Source organism: Pinus tabuliformis, chromosome 3_2, assembly GCF_031772625.1.
Source record: "Pinus tabuliformis cultivar Carrire ecotype Pingquan chromosome 3_2, CPIR1, whole genome shotgun sequence".
NCBI classification, from domain to species: Eukaryota; Viridiplantae; Streptophyta; class Pinopsida; order Pinales; family Pinaceae; genus Pinus; species Pinus tabuliformis.
In genome coordinates, this window is record NC_142302.1 from 201,533,425 (window position 1) to 201,557,132 (window position 23,708).

The 23,708-nt window shown below is 41.8% G+C and overlaps 2 protein-coding genes across 3 annotated transcripts in view; both read left to right on the plus strand.

Annotated features, from left to right (window-relative positions):
* The window catches only part of LOC149180461 (uncharacterized), a 355,125-nt gene that overhangs the window by 284,537 nt on the left and 46,880 nt on the right, over positions 1 to 23,708 (plus strand). The gene's annotated exons all lie outside the window — the stretch shown is intronic.
* Positions 9,749 to 23,708, plus strand: part of LOC149180462 (uncharacterized) — a 28,560-nt gene continuing 14,600 nt past the window's right edge. Inside the window, exon 1 of the mRNA XM_089417958.1 lies at positions 9,749 to 9,923. Within this exon, the coding sequence (XP_089274084.1) occupies positions 9,749 to 9,923 (175 nt within the window). The remainder of the gene's footprint in view (positions 9,924 to 23,708) is intronic.

Below are 23,708 nucleotides of genomic sequence, written 5' to 3' on the forward strand. Positions count from 1 at the left end.
GACCTGCGTTGACTTTTGTTTGACCGCAGAAAAATTACAACAATTTTCTCTCTCCCTTGTCTCAGTTTGGCTGATTGTTTTCGGCTAAAGTTATCCTCCTAATCAAGCTGAGTTTGTCTGAGGAAGATTGAGTTGCTTTGGGGATGATTTGCTACTGTTTTGACCAACGTTGACTTTTTGGTTAGGGTTGAAGTTTGATTGCAGAAATTTATAGGGCTGTTTTGACTTTGTATTGGGCAAGTCAATTTGAATTTTGTACTCTCTCTCTTTGTTGAACTTTTGATTTAATAATAAGAAGAATTGATCAAAGGGTTTTCCCCACATTGGTGTTTTTCCCTGGCATTCGCCAAATCTGGTGTCCTCTTGTCTTGTCTTGTCTTTTGCATTTAATTTTATGTTCTATCTGCTTTTACTGTCAATGTGATAATTGTGATTGCTATTGAAATTGGAAATTTCTATTGGGCTAAGGAACATTGAATTAAATTGTGCTAAGCATAGAACATACCATTGTTAACTAAAATTAACATGGTATTAGAGGCCAGGTGAAGACAAAGCCCAAGCAAGAGTGAGAAAAGAAATTATGAAGGAACGCTGTTGGACAAGAATATTGGTCTAGCTTCAATGTCGACTACATCATACTTCAAATCTGAGGACAAGCTCAAGGACAAATCCGACTATCATGCATGGAAGATGAGTTTGGATTTGACCTTGGAAGAGAATGATGCTATGGACTATGTAAAGGGAAGAGTGGTGGAGCCTCCTTCAAATGCACCTGATGCTACAAAAACAAAGCAGAAGAAAGGTGAGGTCAAAGCTAAGAAAATTATTGTAGACTCCATTCAATAGCATTTGGTTGCTAATATTTATGATTTGGAAACATCTAAAGAGATGTAGGATAAGCTAGTTGGGATGTTCAAAGAAAACAATGCAAATCAAATCCTCTTTCTCAAGAACAAGTTGAAAGACATCAAGATGGACAAAGGAGTGTCTATTCGTTCCTACTTCATGAGGATTACCGAAATCAAGAATGCTCTTCTATCTATTGGAGAAGTTGTTGGTACAAGGAGCTCACTCTTATTGCACTTGGAGGTCTTACAAGAGCATAGGATGTGTTTAACACCACCATCCTCAACAATGGCAGGATTTCAGGTTTTGATGAATTATTGGCTAGATGCACTCAAGAAGAAATAAGGATGATGGAGAGAGATAAGCCCTCAAATGGAAATGATCCCACTACTTTCTCCACTCATGCTAAGAGGAAGAAAAATGCTGGTCCAAGGAGATAAGGTCAATGATTTAAGCCGAGATTCAAAGAAGGAAGAAAAGGAAGATGCTACAATTGCAATGGTTTGGCCACTATGCTAGAGAGTGTCATGACTCCTCACAAAAAGGATATTCCATGGGATGATGACAACAACCACAACAACTACAAAGGCAATGACAATAAAAGGAACAACAAGTTCAATTATAAAGGAAAGAGGAATGCTCTCCTTGCTCGATATGGAAATGGACGTCCTCCAAAAAGATCAAGAGATTCCAGGTACGAGGAAAGTAATGTTGTAGAAAAATAAAATGAATTTGATCTTATTTCTGCTTTATCTAATGCCTCTCCTCCGGATACATTGGATCATTGGTTGATTGATAGTGGAGCCTCAAGGCACTTCACTCGGTACAAAGAAGCCCTCTCAAATTTGGTTGAACATAAGACTAACTTGCAAATCATACTTGGAGATAATACCACTTATCCTGTGAAAGGAATAGGTACTGTCACTCTTCAATTGAATCAAGGTCAAACCATTCAACTACAAGAAGTATTGTATGTGCCCGATTTGAAGAAGAACCTGGTATCTATCTCTGCAATGGAAGATAAAGGCTTCAAGGTTGTATTCCTTAATGGAAAGGTACATCTTTGGCAAAGAAACCCTAAAGATGCATTTACACTTGGATTTAGGGTTGCTGGTCTTTATCAACTTGGAGGAAGTCCTCTGGGAGCTATGTCTTGCGACACTTCTCTTCAATCCGAATTATGGCACCAAAGATTTGCCCACTTTCATTACAAAGCCTTAGCTGGGGTAAGGAAGATGGTCACATGTATGGCCAATTTCAATATGAATCATGAAGGTTTTTGTCAGGGTTGTGCAGCTGGGAAACTTACAAGGGGACCATTCGCCTCAAGCAAAAGTCAAACTTTTGATATTCTTCAACTGGTCCATTCTGACCTATTTGTTATGTTGCCCGTAATATCATTAGGAGGATGCTTATATTATGCTTTCTTTGTGGATGAATTCTCTCGCAAAACATGGATCTATTTCTTGAAGAAGAAGGATGAAGAATTCAAATGGTTCTATGCTTTCAAAGCCTTGGTGGAGAATCAAACAGGGAAGAAGATCAAAATATTGAGGACTAACAATGGAACCAAATATGAATCAAATGAATTCAATGATTATTATAGATAAGCAAGCATTAAGAGGGATACAATTGTTGCATACACTCTTGAGCAAAATGGAGTTGCTGAAAGAAAGAATCGAACGATCATGGAAGCCACTCGTGCCATGCTTCATGATCTAGGTCTATCGAAGTTCTTATGGGGAGAAGATGCAAATATTGTCGTATATGTTCAAAATAGGTGTCCACTTCAAGCATTAAATTTCAAGATTCCTGAAGAAGTTTTCACTGGTAAGAAACTTGATGTTTCTCATTTAGAATATTTGGTTGTACCGTGTATTTTCATGTGCCTAAAGAAAAGAGAAACAAGTCGGGAGCATGCAGGAAGAAAGGAATTTTTGTGGCCTACAGTGAAAACTCAAAAGCATATGGAATCTATGTGCTTGGTCAACGAGATGTGGAAGTAAGCCATGATGTTACATTCGATGAAGACACTGCTCTTGGGAAAACCAGAGATCTCCCCATTCCAAGAAAAGAGAATGATGATACTACAGGAAAGTAGGATGAACCTCCATTCGATGAGCCTTTGCCTGATGTTGAAGGCTTGATGGATCCCATTGATCCACCTTCTAGTGATCCCTCTTCCTGAAAGAAAAGACCGTTGTGGTTCAAAGTCACTCTCGAAGAAGCTGAAAAGCATATTGCTCTCAGAGGGACATTTCATGAAAGTAAGAAGCCCACCAGGTATCAAGGATACCTTGCTGCTATGAGTACCATTGTTCAATCTGAGCCTTGTATGTATGGAAGGATGCGGTGAATGAGGAGTACGAATCAATCATGAAGAATGATGTCTGCGATGTGGTTCCTAGACCCAAGGACAAGTTTGTGGTCACCTCGAAATGGCTTTACAAAATCAAACATGGATCTGGTGGGAGTGCTGAAAAATACAAGGCCAGGTTTGTTGCTCGAGGCTTCTCCCAAAAGAAAGGGGTCGAATATGATGAGACCTTTGTACTAGTTGCCCGATATACCACTATCCGTTCAATTATAGCTCTTGTTACCTCTCAAGGATGGATCCTACACCAAATGGATGTTAAGACTGCTTTCTTGCATGGCTCGCCTAAGGAGGAAGTCTACTTGGAACAACCCGAGGGTTTCAAAGTATAGGATCGAAGGACACACGAACGTCGGTTGAAGAAAACCCTCTATGTGTTGAAGCAAGCCCCCAGGGCTTGGTATAAGAGGATTGATAACTATCTTATGAAGCTGGGATTTACAAGGAGTGATGCTGACCCTAACCTATATTTTAAGGTTGAAAATGACAAGGCTCTCATTTTGGTCCTTTCTGTGGATGATCTCTTTCTGACAGGTGCAAACCCTCTCATTTATCAATACAGGAGGGAGTTGGCTTCCGAGTTCGAGATGAAGGACCTGCGACTGATGCACTACTTCCTGGGCCTGGAGGTCTAGCAAAAGGCAGGTGAGATTTTCCTTTCTCAAGGAAAATATATTGTGAAGCTACTCGAGAGATGTGGGATGGTGGATTGCAAGTCCGTGTCTACTCCAATGGAACTCAACTTCAAGAAGCTATGTGGAAGTGCTGCTGGGCCCGAATTGGAAAATCCTTTTGAATATAGACAACTTGTGGGGGCCTTGATGTTTTTGGTAAACTCTCGTCTTGACATATGCTTCGCTGTGAACACGTTGAGTCAATTCATGGTCGAGCCTCATCATAGACATTGGATTGCTGCTAAGAATCTCTTGAGATGTCTTCGAGGCACAATCTATTATGGAATGAGATACATTGCGGGAATTTGAGGCTGCATGAATATACAGATGTTGACTGGGCTCTCTGGATGTTGCTTCTCATTAGGGTCTGCTTCAATTTCTTGGATGAGCAAGAAGCATAAATCAGTTGCACTAAGCACCGCCGAGGCCGAATACATTACAACTAGTTTGACCTGTTGTGAAGTTGTTTGGTTGAGGAATCTCTTCAGTGAGCTATTTGAGCACATGTTGGGTACCACCGTGATCTTCTGTGACAACCAGAGTGGGATTCACCTTTCAGAGAATCTTGTGTTCCACGATCGCTCTAATCACATTGATATTAGGTACCATTTTATTCGAGATATGGTACAATGGGGAGCAATAAGGCTCCAACACATCACGACTAATGAGAAGGTCATAGATATCCTCTCGAAGCCTTTGGGGAAGGTCAAATTTTTAGCCTTCCGAGAGAGACTTGGAGTTGTGGAAATACCCTCCCATGAGGGTCCCGCTTGAGTTAGACACTGAGCTCTGGGAGCTCCTGGGGGCTTGGGGTACTTCTTGCAACCATGAGTGACCATAAGGTGAGTGGTTCACCTTACCCTACTAGAGATGTGTGTAGGGTGAGTGGTTCACCTTCCCCTACTAGAGACATGTAGGGTGAGTGGTTCACCTTCCCCTATAATTGACATATGCATAGGATGAGTGGTTCACCTTCTCTTGCTGATGCCCCAGTATACATCCTACCCATGTAGTTCGAGACTCATGGGAAGTAGCTCTCATCTAGCCAATGAGTTGGGAAACGTAGATAGGGACCATAGCACTATCGATGGACGCATCGTGTATTGTCGTACTCCCTATGTCTAGGATGCATGGTGTTCAACAACTTGATCTGGGATCATTTGAGGTTCTACCTCTGGACTGACTTTTGTCAGTGGAGAGTGGTAAGGTCTTGTGACTCACTCTTAATCGATTCTTCTTCATTATTATTTCATGGTTCAATAGATCAGGGATGAGATGACAAAGATGGTACATGATGATAGGATGGTATGATGTCAACAGATGGATTGGCAGGTGGAATTCACCCTAGTTGAGAGGGAGTGTTAAAATTGGCAACTAGGGCCATATTCCATCTAGGGACAACTCATTTGATGGAGATGATGATTGCATTGGATTCCTCTTTTCAAGAGGTCCAAGATTGATATAGAGATCATCTCATTCAGACAAGTAGAAGTGTGATTTTGAATTTATGCCCACACATGTGCAATTTGTTTAGGTTAGCCTCATCATTATGTAGGCTCAAGAAGCCCAATGGATGTGTCTCTTCACCCACAACGAATTATATAAATACAAGAGACCTCACACCTCATTTGGCACATTCATCACTCACACATTCTTCTCTCTCTTCATCTGATTGGTTCGTACAACATTGGACAACTTCTCTCTCTCACACGTGTGGCAAGGAGGATGAGTTTTTGGGTAGAATTGCAGACTGAAATTTCAGAGTTCTGGGAGAGGCTTGACCAACATTGAGCAAAGACTTGTTGACCAAGTTTAACTGTATTTTTGGGGTCAAAGGTTCAATTTTTCTAGGCCACATATTTGGGCACAAAAGTCGAGAAATTCAAGGTTGTTTGACCTGCGTTGAATTTAGGCTTGACTACTGTTTCACTGCAGAAAACTTACAACAATTTTCTCTCTCCTTTGATTGACTTTGATCGAGCTATTTTGGGCTGAATTTATTCCCCTGATCAAGGCGAGTTTGATTGAGGAAGATCGAGTTGCTTTGGGGACAATTTGCTTCTGTTTTGACCAACATTGACTTTCTGGTTAGGGTTGAAGTTTGACTGTAGAAATTTATAGGGTTGTTTTGACTTTGTATTGGGCAAGTCAATTTGACTTTTGTACTCTCTCTCTGTTGAACTTTTGATTTAATAATAAGAAGAATTGATCATATGGTTTTCCCCGCATTGGGGTTTTTCCCTTGTATCTGCCAAATTTGGTGTCCTCTTATCTTGGCTTGTCTTTTGCATTTATTTTTATGTTCTATTTGCTTTTACTATCAATGTGATAATTGTGATTTCTATTGGAATTGGAAATTGCTATTGGGCTAAGGAACATTGAAGTAAATTGTGCTAAGCATAGAACATACCATTGTTAACTAAAATTAACATATTTGTTATTAATGTGCTTTGTTCTGGCATGGAACACGGGATCCTTAGTCAGCTTGATGCTACTTTGATTGTCACAAAAGATCATAGTGGGGTCCATCGACCCTCCAAATAGGCATGTAAGAAGCTTCCTTAACCAACCAACTTCTTTTCCAACTTCATAGGCTGCAACATATCCAATTTCAACACTACTCAAAGAAACAAAGTCTTGTTTTTGACTCATCTATGAGATCATAGCAGATCCCAAATTAAAACAACCACCAGTAGTGCTTCTTCCATCGGTCTCACTACCACCCCAACCAGAGTCTGTAAATCTTGATAATAGAATTTCCTTGCCATCATATTTTAGACAATGATGAATTGTTCCACGTAGGTATCTCAAGATATGTTTTGCAGCTATCCAATGATCATGATGAGGCTCCAACTAAAACTGACTGAGGACATTTACTGCATAACATATGTCAGGTCTGGTATTTACTAAGTACATAAGGGAGCCAACCAACTGACGATAGCTTGTAGGATCCACAAGACTAGAATCTGAGCTTTTCAACTTCTTCAAATTTGTGATCATGGGGGTTGTCATAGGCTTACTATCCAACATACCAAACTTTTGTAAGATCTTGATCACATATTTACCTTGACCAAGATATATTTCGCCTAGTTTCTGCCAAACTTCCAAGCCCAAATAATAATGCATAAGCCCAAGGTCTTTCATTTCTAATTCAACTGCCAACATCTTCTTACATTCTTGAATACAATTTTCTACACCTGTAATGAGTATGTCATCCAAATATAGTTGTATAATAATAGGTTCATTTTTGACAACCTTGATGTATAGATTTGGGTCAACAGAGCTCTTTACAAATCCAATTCTTAGTAAGAAGGCATCCATTCTAGCATACCAAGCTCTTGGCGCTTGTTTTAATCCATATAATGCTTTCTTTAATTTGCAAATGTGAGTTTCTCTGCTATGGATTTCAAATCCTTGTGGTTGTTCAATACAAACTTCCTCTGCTAAGGATCATGATTGCTGTTCGGCCAAAACTTGTAGGTGTCAGTGAACGATCGCATTTCCATAGATAAGGATCCATGAGAGGTAGTTAGTCCATGTCGCGAAACACATAGGGAGCGTTGGTTTATCCAATGTCCAACAATATCCCCCCCCCCGCAACGCGAGTTGGGTGTGTATCGAACTCGTGACCTATGCTCTGATACCACTTGTTGGGAATCATGATTGTTGTTAGACCAAAACCCGCAGATGTTAATCAATGATCGCATTGCCAGAGATAATGATCCACAAGAGTTGGTTAGTCGATGTCGTGAAACACATGGGGATCGTTGGTTTATCCAATGTCCAACATCTTCATCTATAGTCCCATTCAAGTATGGTGTTTTCTGTGATGTTCCTACTTTGTAGTTTGTTAACTAGTCACAATCTTTGCACAATTTTGAGTTTTGCTTAGGAGGACTTAGGAAAAGTGGGTTAGGAGGAGCCCACTTGCAAATTTTGGCTAAGGGAGGCTCCAACTTAGGAGAAGAGAGACAAATCGAAAAATTAGTGGATGGTGGGGGCCACCCCAAGAGGAATATGCACCCCTTGGAGTAACACACTTTTGGAGGGAGAAAGACAAGAGGGGTCAATGCATGGGACCCACATGGAGAGAAAAGAGCTCAATGATAAATAGGAGCATGCATCATTTTGGGGCTTTTGATCATTTGAAAAACAAACTCTCTTGTACACTTGAGCTATTGAGCTAAGTCTTCAAAGTGTTGTTCAACACACGAGATTTTTGAGGGGAGATATCACCTCCTTCTTCGGTGGACTTCGAGTGCCACCCTAGGGGAGCCATTGCTACACTTGGGAGTTGTTCCGAGAGATACTACGAGGATATTCAAGCTATCTTGGGAGAAGATTGGGCGCAGAAAGGGGCCACACATTCTTGTGGGGAGAGAGCTTCAGGGTAGAGTGGTTCCAGGTTTTTAGGAGCACATTTACTTGGCATTTAACAACGTTTTTGCAATGGTTTGGTGGCATGATCTGGTGGCTATCCTTCAGGCCAAATTCTTTCTTCTTGGGCATGCGCAAAGGTGGTACGACTGGGTCTGCGAAGTAACTTGAGGAGTGCATTTGTTGTGGGAGGCTTGACCAGGAGTTTGAGGCTGAGTTTTGCTAGGGGTCGTAAGGATAATTATTGGAGGGATTTCTCAGCATTTTGGAGGCCTAGGGGGCAATAGATTCACAGGTGTGCGAATGCCTAGTTGGAGGAGGAACTCACACTATTTGGGGGTATTTCCAGGAGGTTGGAACGAGGCCAAACCCTTTCTGGGTCTTTGTGGGTTTGGTGAGGAGAGCCCAAGGTTAATTTTACATAATTTTCTAAGCACTCTAGAAGGGTCAAACTCTAGTTTCATTCCAGCCAGCAGCAACAAAATTCCTGGGCTAGCGGAGGGGTTGAAGGAGAAGAGCTTCTTTCATCCGGGCAACGCATTTGATCACTTAGGACTTGTCTAGCTTGCTTGTGCAAGCCTAGTTGAACCTACTCCGTACATCTTTGTACTCTCCTTGATATATTATTAAAATGGCTGAGCTTGGTGCAGTTTTTGGGTAATTTCTGGGTGTCCAATTGCATGTTTGAGGTTTTTGTATTGCATATGGTGTTTTGTTTTGATTATCACTGTTAAATTCCTAGTAGGAATATTACAGTTGTATCATATCACTAGTCTTGGCTCAGCTGTGGGAGAAATCGTCTATGACCCCAGAAGAGAAGCAAAACATTACCTACAAGAGGCATAGATACAGGAGTCAAGAGAGGGAATTGGAGATCACACTTGATATTAAGACCCCAAAACAAGAGGTAGTGGAAGCAAATATGGTGGAACGAACAAGCAAAGAGGAGGCAACATTCAATAGCCTCTTGAAGGCTTTGAATGACCTGTAAAAAGGGCAGAAACAAATGCTGGAGGAGATTAAGCAACAAAACCATGACAAGAGTGTCCACTGAGATTTCGCTTTTGGAGAGAACTTAGGGGCTTCCCACTAGTACGACCACCATTCTCCTTTGACTCACCCACATGCTTTTAGTGGGCCAAACAAAACCACATTGCCCATGTTTTTATCCTCGGGATCTAGTGAGTAGTCTGGGTAGGACGAGATGCCCATGGGGGAGTATTTCAAGGAATGACAATTGATGGATGAATAGTTTTGAGTTGTATTGAGTTTCCGGGATTTCTGCTAGCTTAAGTAGAAAGATAGGGGTAAGGGCGCAGGAGGTTCAGGCGCGCAAAACTCAGAGTTGCAACATACCATTGGGAGGGTGTACCTCGCCACATTTGATGGCTCACCCAAGTGCACGACTAGGGCATGGGTGGAGAAGTTAGACACATATTTTCAGCGTAGTCATATGACTAAGGCGGAAGTCATTAAAATGACTACCTTGCACTTGGAGGGGGAGGCCCACGATTGGTGGTTCCATGGCTTAACCTCGCTAGGACATGCTAGTGTGACTTCATATGAGGACTTTACATGGAGAGTTGTAGAGCGTTTTGATAGGAGGGATCCGGAGGCACACTTCAGGGAGTTGACCCAGCTCAAGCAGACAGGCAAACCTGAGCATTACATAATAGAGTTCTTGATGGTGTTTGTGATGGTGCCGGATTTATCAGACGCTAGAGGGTCTACACCTTTGTGGAGGGTTTGGTTGAGCCCTTATGTGGGCTAGTGAGGGCAAGCAGGCCCACCACTCTATAGGAGGCAGTGAACCGCACACGAGATTGACAGGACACAATTCCCAGGACTAGGGCACAAATTTCACCACGAGCTCCTTTCCCACAAAGGGGCTGAGACACTAGACCCCCACCAAAGAGAGATGTTCAGGGGCGTGGGTAGTTGGACAATGAGACCAGGAGAGACCTCCGTAGGAGGAAGTTGTGCTTCACTTGCTAGGAGCCTTAGGAACCTAGACATCAATGTACTGAGGGTAAGGCCCATTGCATAGAGGTGTTTCTTGATAGTGAGCCCGAGGATGGTGTTGAGCAGTAGGATGATGTAGGAGGTGGTGAGTTGCAGACCATCAACGATAGTGGAGGAGGAGGAGCATCACCTCCACTTGATGGAGACCTCTTTAGACCCACTGGAGGGGTTATTGCTTCATTGAGGGGAGTCCCCTAGTATCTCACACTGAGGATTAGGGGCACGACGGAGGCACAACATGTAGCAGTCTTGGTGGATTGTGGGGCAACCTACAACTTTATTGATGCAGAGATGGTGGAGTGGAGAGGTATACAGATTGAGAGCTTTGAGGGGTTTTCAGTCTTGGTGTAGGGAGACATGACTATGCAGTGTTCCGGATATTTCCCTAGACTAATAATGTCTATGGTAATTACTCTATATGACCGATCACTTCTTTGTGGTCGATGTCCTGGACACCAACATAGTCATGGGTGTCTAGTGGCTCTACTCCTTGGGACGAGTCACTATAGACTGGAGGAAACCAGAGATGGAGCTCATTGGGCCAGATGGGAAGTTGGTGTTTTTGAGAGGGATGCATTCATACCCACCACACACGGTGTCAACACATCAGATGGAGGTTGATTTACAACATGGGGACATAGAGTGGGAAGTGGAGCTCAAGATTACAGAGGCAAGGACTCAACCATAACCAGTATACCTAGGAGATATTGGATAGGTACCCAACAGTTTTTGGAGACATTCCTCTAGGCAGGCCACCTAATAGGGGATTTGAGCACACGATTGAATTATAAGAGGGTGTGCATGCTTTGATAACCACTCCATACTGACATCCCAAGGCTTACCAGGATGAGATTGAGTGTGCCATACACGAGTTGTTGGTGTTGTGACACTTTAGGCCTAGTTCGACTCCTTTCGCTTCTTCAGTTGTGTTGGTGAAGAAGAAGGGTGGGACCCTTCGCATGTGTATTGACTATCAGGCCTTGAATAAGAAGACATTGAAGAACCGATACCCAAACTCGCACATAGATAAGATGATGGACGAACTTAGAGGAGATAAATGCTTCTCTAAGATTGATTTGCGCTCGGGCTACCACCATATTAGGTTTCCGGAGAAGGACATATCGAAGACAACTTTTCGGTGCCATTATGGGCACTTTGAGTTCTTGGTGATGCCCTTTGGGCTAACCAATGGCCCAACTACTTTCTAGTCTTTCATGAACCACGTGCTCTGCAAGTAGCTTCGCAGGTTTGTGCTGGTATTCTTTGATGACATCCTGATCTATAGCAAGACTTGGGAGGAGCAAGGCATTTGGAGGAGGTGCTTCGCATACTTGAGGAGCGAAAGTTGTACACCAAGGTGTCCAAATGTGAGTTTGGACTGACGGAGATGCTGTACCTTGGCCACGTGATTGGGGAGTGTTGTCACACAAAGTGTCCAGGCACCGCGACAATTTTCAGAGTAAGGGCTATCACTCTAGTCCTTACTCCGTTTAGACTCTCTCCTAGACAAGTCAAGGGGGGTAGTCCCTAAGGGTAAATGAATGAGGAAAACTTGTGGAACACAGGCTCTAGGAGACTTAAGGTTGAATAACTTAATGAAAATGAGACAAGTTTTGATTAACTGAGTTATTTATATATATCAATTGAGATGAATAAGAAACAACCACAAGATATAAATGATTTTTAGACCAGTGCCTTAGATAATCAATTAACCATTAACCTACTTGAAGAAACAAAATCAAGCTATTCAAAAGAAAATTAGAGATGTGATAGAAATGAAGATCATGAATAATTAGATGCTCAAAACCTTACCATGCAAAATATTCTAGCAATTAAATTTCGAAAAATTTAAATACCATGAAGAACATGAAATTTAAATGCTAAGCAATTCACAATCCAAAATTAAAATGATTTTTCTTTAATGACCCAGATCTAGAAAATTTGTTAATTCTCCTATAGTCAATCTTTAGAGACGATTTAAAAATTATTAAGCATGTTTGACTATAGAGAAATTAAAATGTCAATACCACAAAATTTTCCCTTTAAATTTTACCCTTAACACAAAAAGACACCAAGAAGGAACTTTAGATTTAAAATTCAATTATTCCTTAGGCAAATTTTTAATGTGTTAAGCTTATGAAGCAAATTTAATGTGGTAAATGATCAATTAAATTTTTTAATGTGACAAAAATAAAGAAATCAAAAGGCTTTAATAAGTTAAATTTTTAATGGGCCAAAGGCCACATAAGAATTTAAAATTTTTAATGTGAAAGCGTAAAGTCTTATTTTGATTTAAAGTCACATAAAATGAAAATGATTTTATTTTTAAAATTTTTTGTTATTATTATCTCAAGAAAAATAAAAATGTCATAAAAAAAAGAAAAAAAAGAAAAGTAAAACAAAATGAAATTCGAAATAAAAAATAAAATCAAAGTCAAAAATTTATACCAATTTTTTTGAGATTTTTCTTTTCTTAAATTTAAATAAAACAAAACAAAAATATGAAAAGTTAAAAATTTAAAGTGAAAAGCCAACCTAAAAGAATTTCGAATTATGAAGTCTAACCCTAACGAATACACAAACATAAAAAAAGGGGAATCAAATGTTGTTTGAGTGCGGGTTTGAGCCTCCATCCTGTGCATTAAAACTGTTTGTGGAGGATATGAATGCATACCCTGACGAACCACCGCCTTGCCATCCGACCCAGTGAACTCCATTTCCAATTTCCTCCAATCACTAGTGACCCGCCCAAGGGAGTAGAGCCACTGGAATCTGAACACCAATCACCACGTTGGTGTCTGACACATCCACAACAAAGAAATGATCTATCACCGAGTAGTTCCCCATGGTCACTGTCAAAGAAGGAAAATATCGAGTACACTGCATAGTCCTATCCCCCGACACCAGAAATGAGAACCCTTCGAACTCCTCTGTAGTGATACCCCACCTCTGAACCATCTATGCATCAATGAAATTGTTGGTGGCCTCACTGTCTACCAAAACTGAGACATGCTGCCCCTGCACTGTGCCTCTGATCGACAGGGTCAAAAATTTGGGAACCCCACTCAAAGAAGCTAGGACTCCTCTAGATGGTGTGAAAGGTGCTCCCCCAAGTGGTGGTGGTACCCTCTCTGCATGAGTCTCACTGCCACCCCTGCCAATTTCCAACTCCACGTCATCCTCTTGGTTGCTATCCGAGAAGCCCTTAATGTAGTGGGCCTTGCCCGCTTTGCATCTATGGCTTGGTGCCCAAGGTTCCCGACAAGTGAAGCATAGCTTCCTCCTTCGAAGGTCTCCCCTTGTATCCTCATCTAACTACCCATGTCCCTGGGTTGTTCGTTGTGGTGGGGGCCTTGTGTAATGCCCCTTCTGTGGGTAGGGAGCCAGTGATGGTATGGGTGCTCTAGTCTTGGGGATGCCCCCCTGCAAATCCTTGGCACAAGTCACAACCTCTTGCAAAATAGTGGGTTTGCGGGATTTCACCAGTCCACGCAATGGCTCAAGCAAGCCCTCTATAAATGTGTACACCCTCCTGGCATTAGACAAGTCTAGCAGCATGACTGAGACCCTCAAAAAATTTGATATGTAGTGCTCTGGGTGGCCAGTTTGCATAAGCTGGGTCAACAACTTGAAATGAGCGTTTTGGTCCCTCCTATCAAAATGCTCCACCACTCTCTTTGTAAAGTACTCATAAGAGGTCACATTGGCATGCCCTAGTGTGGTCAAGCCATGAAACTACCAACCGTGTGCCTCTCCCTCCAAGTTCCAGGTAGCCATTTTGATGGCTTCCACCTCTGTCATCCTATTAGGCTAGAAATAAGTATCCAACTTCTCCACCCAAGCTCCTCCCAATGGTACACTGCAACTCTGAACTCTGCATACTAGATCCCCCATTGTACCTTCCCTTCTCATTCTACTTGAGATGGCAGTTATCCCTGAAGGACGAGGTTGCGTTGAAATCTTCTCCCATGGATTTCCATTCCCTGAAACAATCTCCCATGGGCATCTGATCATCCCGCTGACCTTGCTCACTAGGTGATGAAGGTAGAAAGGTAGGTAGCGTGGTCCTGGTTGGTCCACTGAAAGCTGGTGGGTGAGTGGCTTGTGATGGGTGGTCGTACTGTTGTGAGGCCCCTGAAGTCTCTCCAAATAGGAACTCACGATGGATGCTCGTCCCTATTCTACTGCTTGATTTCCTCCAACATCTCCTTCTGTGCTTTCGCTAAATCATTTAGGGCCTTCAAGAGGCTATCAACTGTTGCTTCCTCCTTACACTTTGGCTCCATCCTCCCCCATATTTGCCACTACTACTGCCTTCCCACGTGCATCGGTATCAGGTGTAATCTCCAAGTCACTCTCCCTGCTCTAGTACCTTTGCCTTCAGTAAGCGACGTTCTGCCTATCCTTCTCGTTCATAAGAACCCCCACAACTGAGCCAAGATCTGAGCTCTCATACCACTGTAATGTTCGTAATTAGGAAAAACAATGATATGCAAAGCAAAATAATACATGCAAGCACCAAACTTAGAAAAATCAGAGAACACCCATGGAAACAACAAAAACGTCATCCAACTGAGCCATTTTATTAAAAATATGGAGCAAGAGTACAATGGTATGGAAGGAGTGCACCTGGGCTTGCCTCAATGGAAAGCTTGACAAGACCCAGGTGAGAAAATAGAATGCCCGAATGAGAGAATGAGTTGTTCCAAAGATGCCTTGCGCTACCCCAGAAAATTGCACCGTCTGCTGGAAAGATACTGTTGAAAGGCCCACCTCTGGTGCTCAAAAAATTCTGCAAAATTAGCCCCGAGCTCCTCTCAAATAACCCATCAAAACCCATAAAGGGTTTGGCCTGGTTTTGACCTCCGAAAATTGGCCCCAATTACCACATCCTCCCCAACTGGTTGGAAAATACAGCCTGCCTACATTCTCTATGGAAAAGCCTCCCAATCAATCCAAAATGTTGAGTTTCACCTCCCCTAAAATCTTAATTTTCTCGGCAAAATCAAACTCTAAAGCACTTCCCCCAATTTCCCACATGTGCCCAGAAAATGACTACTGCGCAAGCCCTGGTGGATGAATTACGTCTTGCCTCCAAATAGTAATCTCTTGCCCAAAACTTCTTAATTAGCTTCGTCTTCCCCTCGAGCCACTATACACAATTTCTCCCGGCAAACACCACCCGAAAGATAGCTGGAATGAGTAGTTCGTGGTCCCCTACTGCGTCCTCCTGGAGTATGAACTGGCTGAGAGAAAGGTTGTACGATGTGCTCTGAACTCCTTCAATCTCCCCTCCAAATTGGCACAAACTTACCTCCCTAGGGTGGCACTCGTAGTCCACTGAAAGAAGGGTGAGCTCTCCCCTTGGAAAGCTCTGCGCTGAACAACACTGTGACCTGGCTAAGCAACTTGAGCAACAAGAGAAATGTATGATTGACAAAAGACCCCAAAAGTTGCTAAGCTCCTTCTATTTATAATTTTCAAGCTGCCTTCCCATGTGGGTCCCTCCATCAAGTATTTTGACCCCCTTCCTTGGAAAATCGAATTTCCTTCTAAGGTAATGCGTATTTCAAGTGGGTGTGGCCCCCACGTCCCACCATCAAAATGATTTTCGGCCTCCCTTTTCCTAAGTCCTAGCCCAAAATTTCGTGGGTCCCATAGTAAACAAAATTTCCAAAATTGTGATAATAAACTCAAGGAAATTTTTTGTAGGAAGGGACATTACAAACGAATGACAAGAAGGGTAAATCAGGACGCTACTTTTGTTCCACTATGATTTGTTGAATGAGCAGGAAGTAGAGATAAAGTATATTGTAGCTTGGTTGGTTAGTAGTGAAGTAGTGTGGCTTCAAAAACTACTCGAGGGATTGTTTGATCATATGCTGAAGTCGACCATGATATATTGTGACAATTAAAGCTATGCTAAGCTTTCTAATAACCCTGTGTTTCATAATAGGTCGAAGCACATTGAGATCAAGTACCACTACATTTGTGATGTAGTGTAGAAGGGAGCAATGAGACTCTGGTATATTGTAATTGTTGGGTTCGGAGCATGATTATTTAGAGGTGTTCGTTTCAACTGGATGTATACCTCAGGAAGATTGTACACCCCTCCACGCGAGGGGGTGCGGGGGGGGGCTTGTCCCCCCCACGGGGGTTCGGAGGCTAGCGGTCCTCGACAGGGGTTTCGAGGGCAGCGCCCTCGAGGCTAAAAACAGATTTAAAATTGCCTTGTAAAAGTATAGTAATTTCTAGTCAATCTGGGCCGTTCATTAGGCGGATGATCTGACAGTAGAATTTATGTTTAGTTTAGGGTTTTTTTGCCCTAGAAGGCAACCCCTCTCTTTATGAGGGTATTGTATTGAGGCTGTGGAATATGTGTGTATTTTCAGAGCGAGAAACAGAGAGGTGAGACTGTGAGAGAAAACAGAGGATATTACAATGGATTTACTGTAGGTTGTGTCTCTTCATTTTGCTGGATAATAGAAAGGAAGGATTGGCTGTTCGGGGTGGACGTAGCCCAAACTGGGTGAACCACGTATATCTGTCTTTCTAGTTTTATGTGTTTGTGTTCTTTTGCATATTGTATGTCTTGCATTTCTCTGTCATATATAATTTTTCTAGCAATTGGTATCGGAGCCGAAGGTCTATTTGGCTGATAAACTCGCCAGAAAGAAGGGTTCCTCGTTCGAGTGGGAGAAATGGCGAAAGGTGGTAAGTTCAAGGTCGAAAAATTTAACGGCCAAAACTTGCCGCTGTGGAAGATGGAGATGGAAGATTATCTCTATCAGAAAGATCTGTACCTACCATTGAGCAGAAAAGCAAAGAAATTGACGATAATGATAGATGTAGAATGGAACATTCTCGATAGAAAGGCACTCGGAATAGTATGGTTGTGCCTCGCAGCGTCAGTCGGCTTCAACATTTCGAAGGAAACAATGACAGAGGGTTTGATTCAGGCGTTGGCGAAACTATATGAAAAACCCTCGACCTCAAACAAGGTATTTCTTATGAAACGATTATTTAATATGAAGATGTCGGAAGGTGGATCTATTGCAGACCATTTAAATGATTTTTATACAGTTACAAGTTAGTTAAGTTCTGTAGGGGTAAACTTTGATGATGAAGCTAGAGCTCTGTTATTCTTGTGCTCATTGCCAGAAAGTTGGAATGGTTTAGTAATGGCCATTAGTAACTCTGTTTCTGGATCTAGTACTTAAAGTTTGATGATGTTGTCGGTGCTATCCTTAGCGAGGAAATGCGACGGAAAAACTCCGATGAGACATCGGGTAATGCTTTGAGTGCAGAGTCTAGAGGAAGAAGAATGGAAAGAGGAAAGAGCTGAAGATATCGCAGTAAATCAAGGAAAGGCAGATCCAAGTCCGGATCGGGGATGGTATGCTGGAAATGCGGAAAGAAAGGACACCTAAAGAAAGACTGTAGATCTCGGAAGGGAAAAGAAGGAGATGCACAACAAGAAAACAATATGAAGCAAATGTGACAGGTTACAAGATACATTGATTCTTTCTTTCGAAAATATTACTGATTCCTGGGTGGTAGATTCAGGGGCCTCATTCCATGCCACACCTGATAAGAAATATTTTCATGACTATGTTCAAGGAGATTTTGGACAAGTCCGTTTGGGTGATGATAAACCCTGTAAAATTGTTGGAATGGGTAAGGTTCTTGTAAAACAACAGAATGGAAACCAATGGCTACTAAAGGAGGTAAGGCATGTTCCAGATCTGAAGAAAAATCTGATTTCAACAGGGCAGTTAGGCGGTGAAGGTTGTGTGACAACTTTCACAGATAAAGCTTGGAAGGTCACCAAAGGAGCCCTAGTAATAGCAAAAGGCGAAAAGGTTGGTACATTGTATTTATGCAATGGTATTTCTAACTCTGTTAATGCTTTAACTTCCAAAGGAGCAGATGCAACATTATGGCATCATAGGCTTGGACACATGAGTGAGAAGGGGGTGAAGATTCTTCACTCAAGGAATTTGTTGCCGGGTTTGAAGAATGTTGATTTGGACTTCTGTGAGAATTGCATTTATGGAAAACAGAAGAGAGTCAGATTTCTCAGAGCTGGGAAAGAAAAGAAGAGCGAAAAATTAGAGCTTGTGCATACAGATGTAAGGGGACCTGCTCAGGTATCATCTCTCGGTGGTTATCGTTATTATGTTATTTTTATTGATGATGCAACTAGAAAAACTTGGATTTATTGTATTCAGAATAAATCTGATGTATTTGATACTTTCAAGAAATGGAAAGCTTTGGTTGAGATTGAGACAGGAAAGAAATTGAAGTGTCTCAGATCAGACAATGGAAGTGAATATTGCAGCAAAGAGTTTGATAGGTACTGTTCAGAGCATGGAATTCGCAGAGAGAAGACGGTTCCAAGAACATTGCAAGAAAATGGTGTGTCAGAAAGGATGAATAGAACAATCATGGAGTGTGCAAGGTGCATGAGATTGCATGCAGGATTGCCTTTACAATTTTGGGCAGATGCTGTAGATACTGCTGTTTATCTAATAAACAGAGGGCCTTCAAGTTCCTTGGATGGTGGTGTTCCAGAGGAAGCATGGACAGATAAAAAGGTAAATTACTCTTTTTTAAAGAATTTTGGTTGTGAGGCCTTTGTCCATATTAATAAAGAAAATAGAACAAAGCTTGAGACAAAATCAAAGAAATGTACCTTTATTCGATATGGTGTTAATGATTTTGGTTATCGCTTATATGATCATGAAAATCACAAAATCATTAGGAGCAGAGATGTAATATTTAATGAAAAGGTCTTGTATAAGAATCAGTTGCAAGAAAAGAATCAGGAAAAAGAAAACAAGGAATACACAGTTCTTGATGAGATCATTAAAAAAGTAAAGGTGCCTGAAAATAATAATAATAAACAACCACAACAACAACAACCACCACAACAGCAATAGGCACCCCAAACACCTGAAAATGGTGTTAGAAGATCTACCAGGATAAGTATACCCCCTGAACGATACTCTCCTTCATTATATTATTTATTGTTGACTGATTCTGGTGAACCCGAATGTTATGAAGAAGTAATGCAGGTTGAAAGCAGGAAGAAGTGGGAGCTAGCCATGGAAGAAGAGATGGACTCCTTAATGCATAACCAGACTTGGGACTTAGTTAGGTTGCCTGCAGGTAAAACCACATTGCAGAATTAATGGGTTTACAGGTTGAAGGAAGATGATGTAGGAAAACAGAGGTACAAAGCTAGACTTGTGGTGAAGGGGTTTGTACAGAATAAAGGTATTGATTTTGATGAAATATTTTCTCCTGTTGTTAAAATGACTTCAATCAGAACTATTTTAAGTCTAGTAGCAGTTGAAGATTTGCATCTTGAGCAGTTAGATGTAAAGACAACCTTTCTCCATGGGGATAACCACAAGGATATGAGGTAAAAGGGAAGGAGAAACTAGTGTGCAGGTTGAAGAAGAGCTTGTATGGCTTAAAACAAGCTCCAAGGCAGTGGTATCTAAAATTTGACAAGTTTATGTCTGAACAAGGTTATACTAGATGTCACTCTGATAATTGTGTTTATCTGAAAAATCAAAATGATGGCAGCTATATTATATTGTTATTGTATGTAGATGACATGCTTGTTGCAGGGTCTAACATGCAGGAAATAAATGTGCTCAAAAGAAAATTGGCAAATTCATTTGCAATGAAGGATTTGGGAGTTACAAAACAAATCCTTGGTATGAGAATAACTAGAGACATGAAAAATCACAAATTAACATTGTCTCAGAATGAGTACATACAAAAGGTGTTGAAAAGATTTAATATGCATAATGCAAAACCAGTTAGTACACCTTTTGCTAGCCATTTCAAACCTAGTAAGGAGATGTGCCCAAAGACCCATGAAGACATGGATTATATGTCTAAAGGTCCATATGCATCAACAGTTGGAAGCTTAATGTATGCAATGGTCTGCACAAGGCTTGATATTGCACATGCAGTGGGAGTTGTAAGCAGGTACATGAACAATCCAGGAAAAGAACATTGGATGGCAGTGAAATGGATTCTCAGATATTTGAGAGGTACCACAAATCAAGCATTATGCTTTGGTGGTTCAAACATTTCTCTACAGGGATATGTTGATGCAGATATGGCAGGTGACAAAGATAAGAGGAGGAGCACCACAGGATATGTATTTACTGTAGGTGGAACAATTGTCAGTTGGGTTTCAAAAATCCAAAGTGTTGTTGCACTTTTAGCAACAGAAACAGAGTATGTTGCTGCTACAGAGGCTAGTAAAGAAATGATTTGGTTACAAAGGTTTATGGATGAATTGGGTAAGAAGCATGATATGGGCACGTTATACAGTGATAGCCAAAGTGGCATTCATTTTGCAAAGAACTCAACATTTCATTCCAGGACTAAACACATACAGCTCAAGTACCATTTCATACGATTAGTGTTGGAAGATGGAGAGTTGAAGCTGGAAAAGATACACACTAGTCAGAATCCTACAAATATGCTAACAAAAGTTGTAACCAGGGTGAAACTAAGAATATGCTCAGTTTCAATTGATCTTCAAGGATGAGGATGAAGATGAGAAATAACCAGGTCCAAAGAGGAGTCATTGTCCAACAAATTTAGCAGCGGTGGAGTTGCTACAATCATTCTCCAAGTGGGAGATTGTTGGGTGTGGAGCATGATTATTTAGAGGTCTTTGTTTCAGCCAAATGTATACCCCAGGAAGATTGTACACCCCTCCACACGGGGGGGACTTGTGCCCCCCACGGGGATCCGAGGGCTATAGTGGACCCCCGGCGGGGGTTTCGGAGGTAGTGCCCCCGAAGCTAAAAACAGATGTAGCATTGCCTTTTAAAAGTATAGTAATTTCTAGTCATTCTGGGCCATTCATTAGGTGGATGATCTGACGGTAGAATTTATGTTTAGTTTAGGGTTTTTTTGCCCTAGAAGGCAACCCCTCTCTTTATGAGGGTATTGTATTGAGGCTGTGGAATATGTGTGTATTCTCAGAGTGAGAAACAGAGACGTGAGACTGTGAAAGAAAATAGAGGATATTATAGCGGATCTGTTGTAGGTTGTGTCTCTTCATTTCGCTGGATAATAGAAAGGAAGGACTGGCTGTTCGGGGTGGACGTAGCCCAAACTCGGTGAACCACGTATATCTGTGTCTCTCTGGTTTTATGTGTTTGTGTTTTTCCGCATATTATATGTCTTGCATTTCTCTGTCATATACAATTTTTCTAATAGTAATATTCCTAATGGAAGATTTCAGTGATAACAAAGACAAACCATAACATTCACAATGAAATTTTATTCAGTAACGAACATGTAAACAAAAATTTCTCATAAACACCCAAATGGCCAAATTTTATTAATCAAATATGTCGGAGTACAAAGAAGTTGGATGAGGTGCATCTGGGCTTGCACAAGGCAGGCTACAAGCCTTAGGTGGATGATACAAAAATGCCCAGTTGTTGTGATTTTTGCTGCTCCCAGAATACTGCGTTGTCCCCTCAAAACTACACTATTGGCTAACCTCGGCCCCTAATTTACCCCTTCAAAGCAACCCAGAAATTTCTGCAACTTTGGGGATGTACTCCTCTCCAAAAAACTAGAAAAACCCAGAAAGGGTTTTTGCCTAGTTTTGACTTATCAATTTCGACCCCTTGGGGATTGGCCCTCCTCCAACGCTGGAGCTCACTGCCTGTAACTGAAAATCGCTATAACTTGCTGCCACAAAGCTGGAAACCTCCCCAAATAAGTCTCCCAACAATCTCTCCACAACCCAGCTCTCCAATCCTCTGGTTAATCCTCCAACCAAGTGACCCCCTCTTGTGACTACGCAATCCTGAGTGAGGATGACGTAGGCTCTTTGACCAACAGTTCAAAGTGGGCGTTTGACTGGCTTTCCTGCTGCAAATTCTCCTCTACAAAGTGGCAGCTTGATATGGATCAAGGAAGCCCTCCTAGGGTGGCACTCTAAGTCCACCTAAGAAAGAGATGAGCTTCACTCCTTGGGAAGATCTTGTGCTGAACAACACTTGTAGCGTAGCTAAACAACCAAAGCAACAATGAAATTATCAAATGATCAAAAGGCCCCAAATGCTGCTCACTTCGTCCTATTTATGCTTGCTCCCTTGGGCTCCACGTGGGTCCCATCAAATATTTCGATCCTCACTTAGGAAAATCGAATTGCCTTCATGGGGTATGTATTTTTGGGTGGGTGAGTGGCCCCCACAATTGTTAAGTTTTGTAGATGTTCTATGCTAAGAGCAATTTCACTTTTCTCACAGCAATCATACAAGTAGATAAGCAAAATGCAGATAGAACATATAAGCAGATCTTACAGAAGACAAATCAGAAACAAGAAAAATGTATGTGTTCGTTTCGGCGGTCAACAGGATGCTTCAACCAGCAAAGTCTCCTTTGGTCAGCCAGCCCAACATGTGTCACAACAACCCTCCAAGTAGCTCATACTTTTAGGATGAGAGAGGAAGATGTGAGTTGTGTGTTGTTTAAATTCTCTCCAACTTTTCCTGTATATATATCCATCAATGAGGGTGTGTGACACATCTGTTGGGCATGTGAGCCTACATTACAAAACTGGTTGACCTAGCACATATAATTTATTAAGAATAATAAATTCAAAATATAAGTTCTGCTCATCGGATTAAGATTATTTTTATATGGATTTTACACCTCTCAGAAAGAGGAATCCAACAAAAATATTAGCCTCTTAATCTGAGCATCAGAACATGGAGTTTGGACCTAGTTGTCCAATTTTAACACTCCCTCTCAACTAGGGAGAACTCCATCTATTAGTGCAATTAACATCGTGAGTCATCCCGCCGAAACTTGCTTTGCTGGCTTCTTTATTTCAGAACAGAAGTGGGTCAGTCACAAAGACATCATTGCCCGACTGACATAATCAGTCCAGAGGTCCCAGACCTCACAAATCTTGATCCCAGATCAAGTGGTTGGACCATGCCATCCTAGATAGAGAGTACGGCAATCTCTGATGCGTCCATCAGTCTTTGCTAATAGTCTCTAGCTTTTCCACACCTCATTGGCCAAATGAGAGGTACTTCCCATGAGCCCTGAACTCAATGGGTAGGATGCATACGGGGCACAGATTAAATGAGTGGCGAACCAGCTCAATAATCACAAGGGTGGGGCAGAAGCATTATGAGTGCTTATAGCTCCGAGAAGCTATCCCCAAAGCCCCCCAGAGCTCCCAGAGCTCATCGTCCAACAGGACCCACATCATAGGGTCTTTCCACGACACCAAGACTCTCACGGAAGGTTAGGAACTTGACCTTCCCCAAGGGCTTAGTGAGAATATCCGCGACCTGCTCATCAGTTCCTATATGATCGAGCCTTACGGCGCCTCGCTGTACCATATCCCG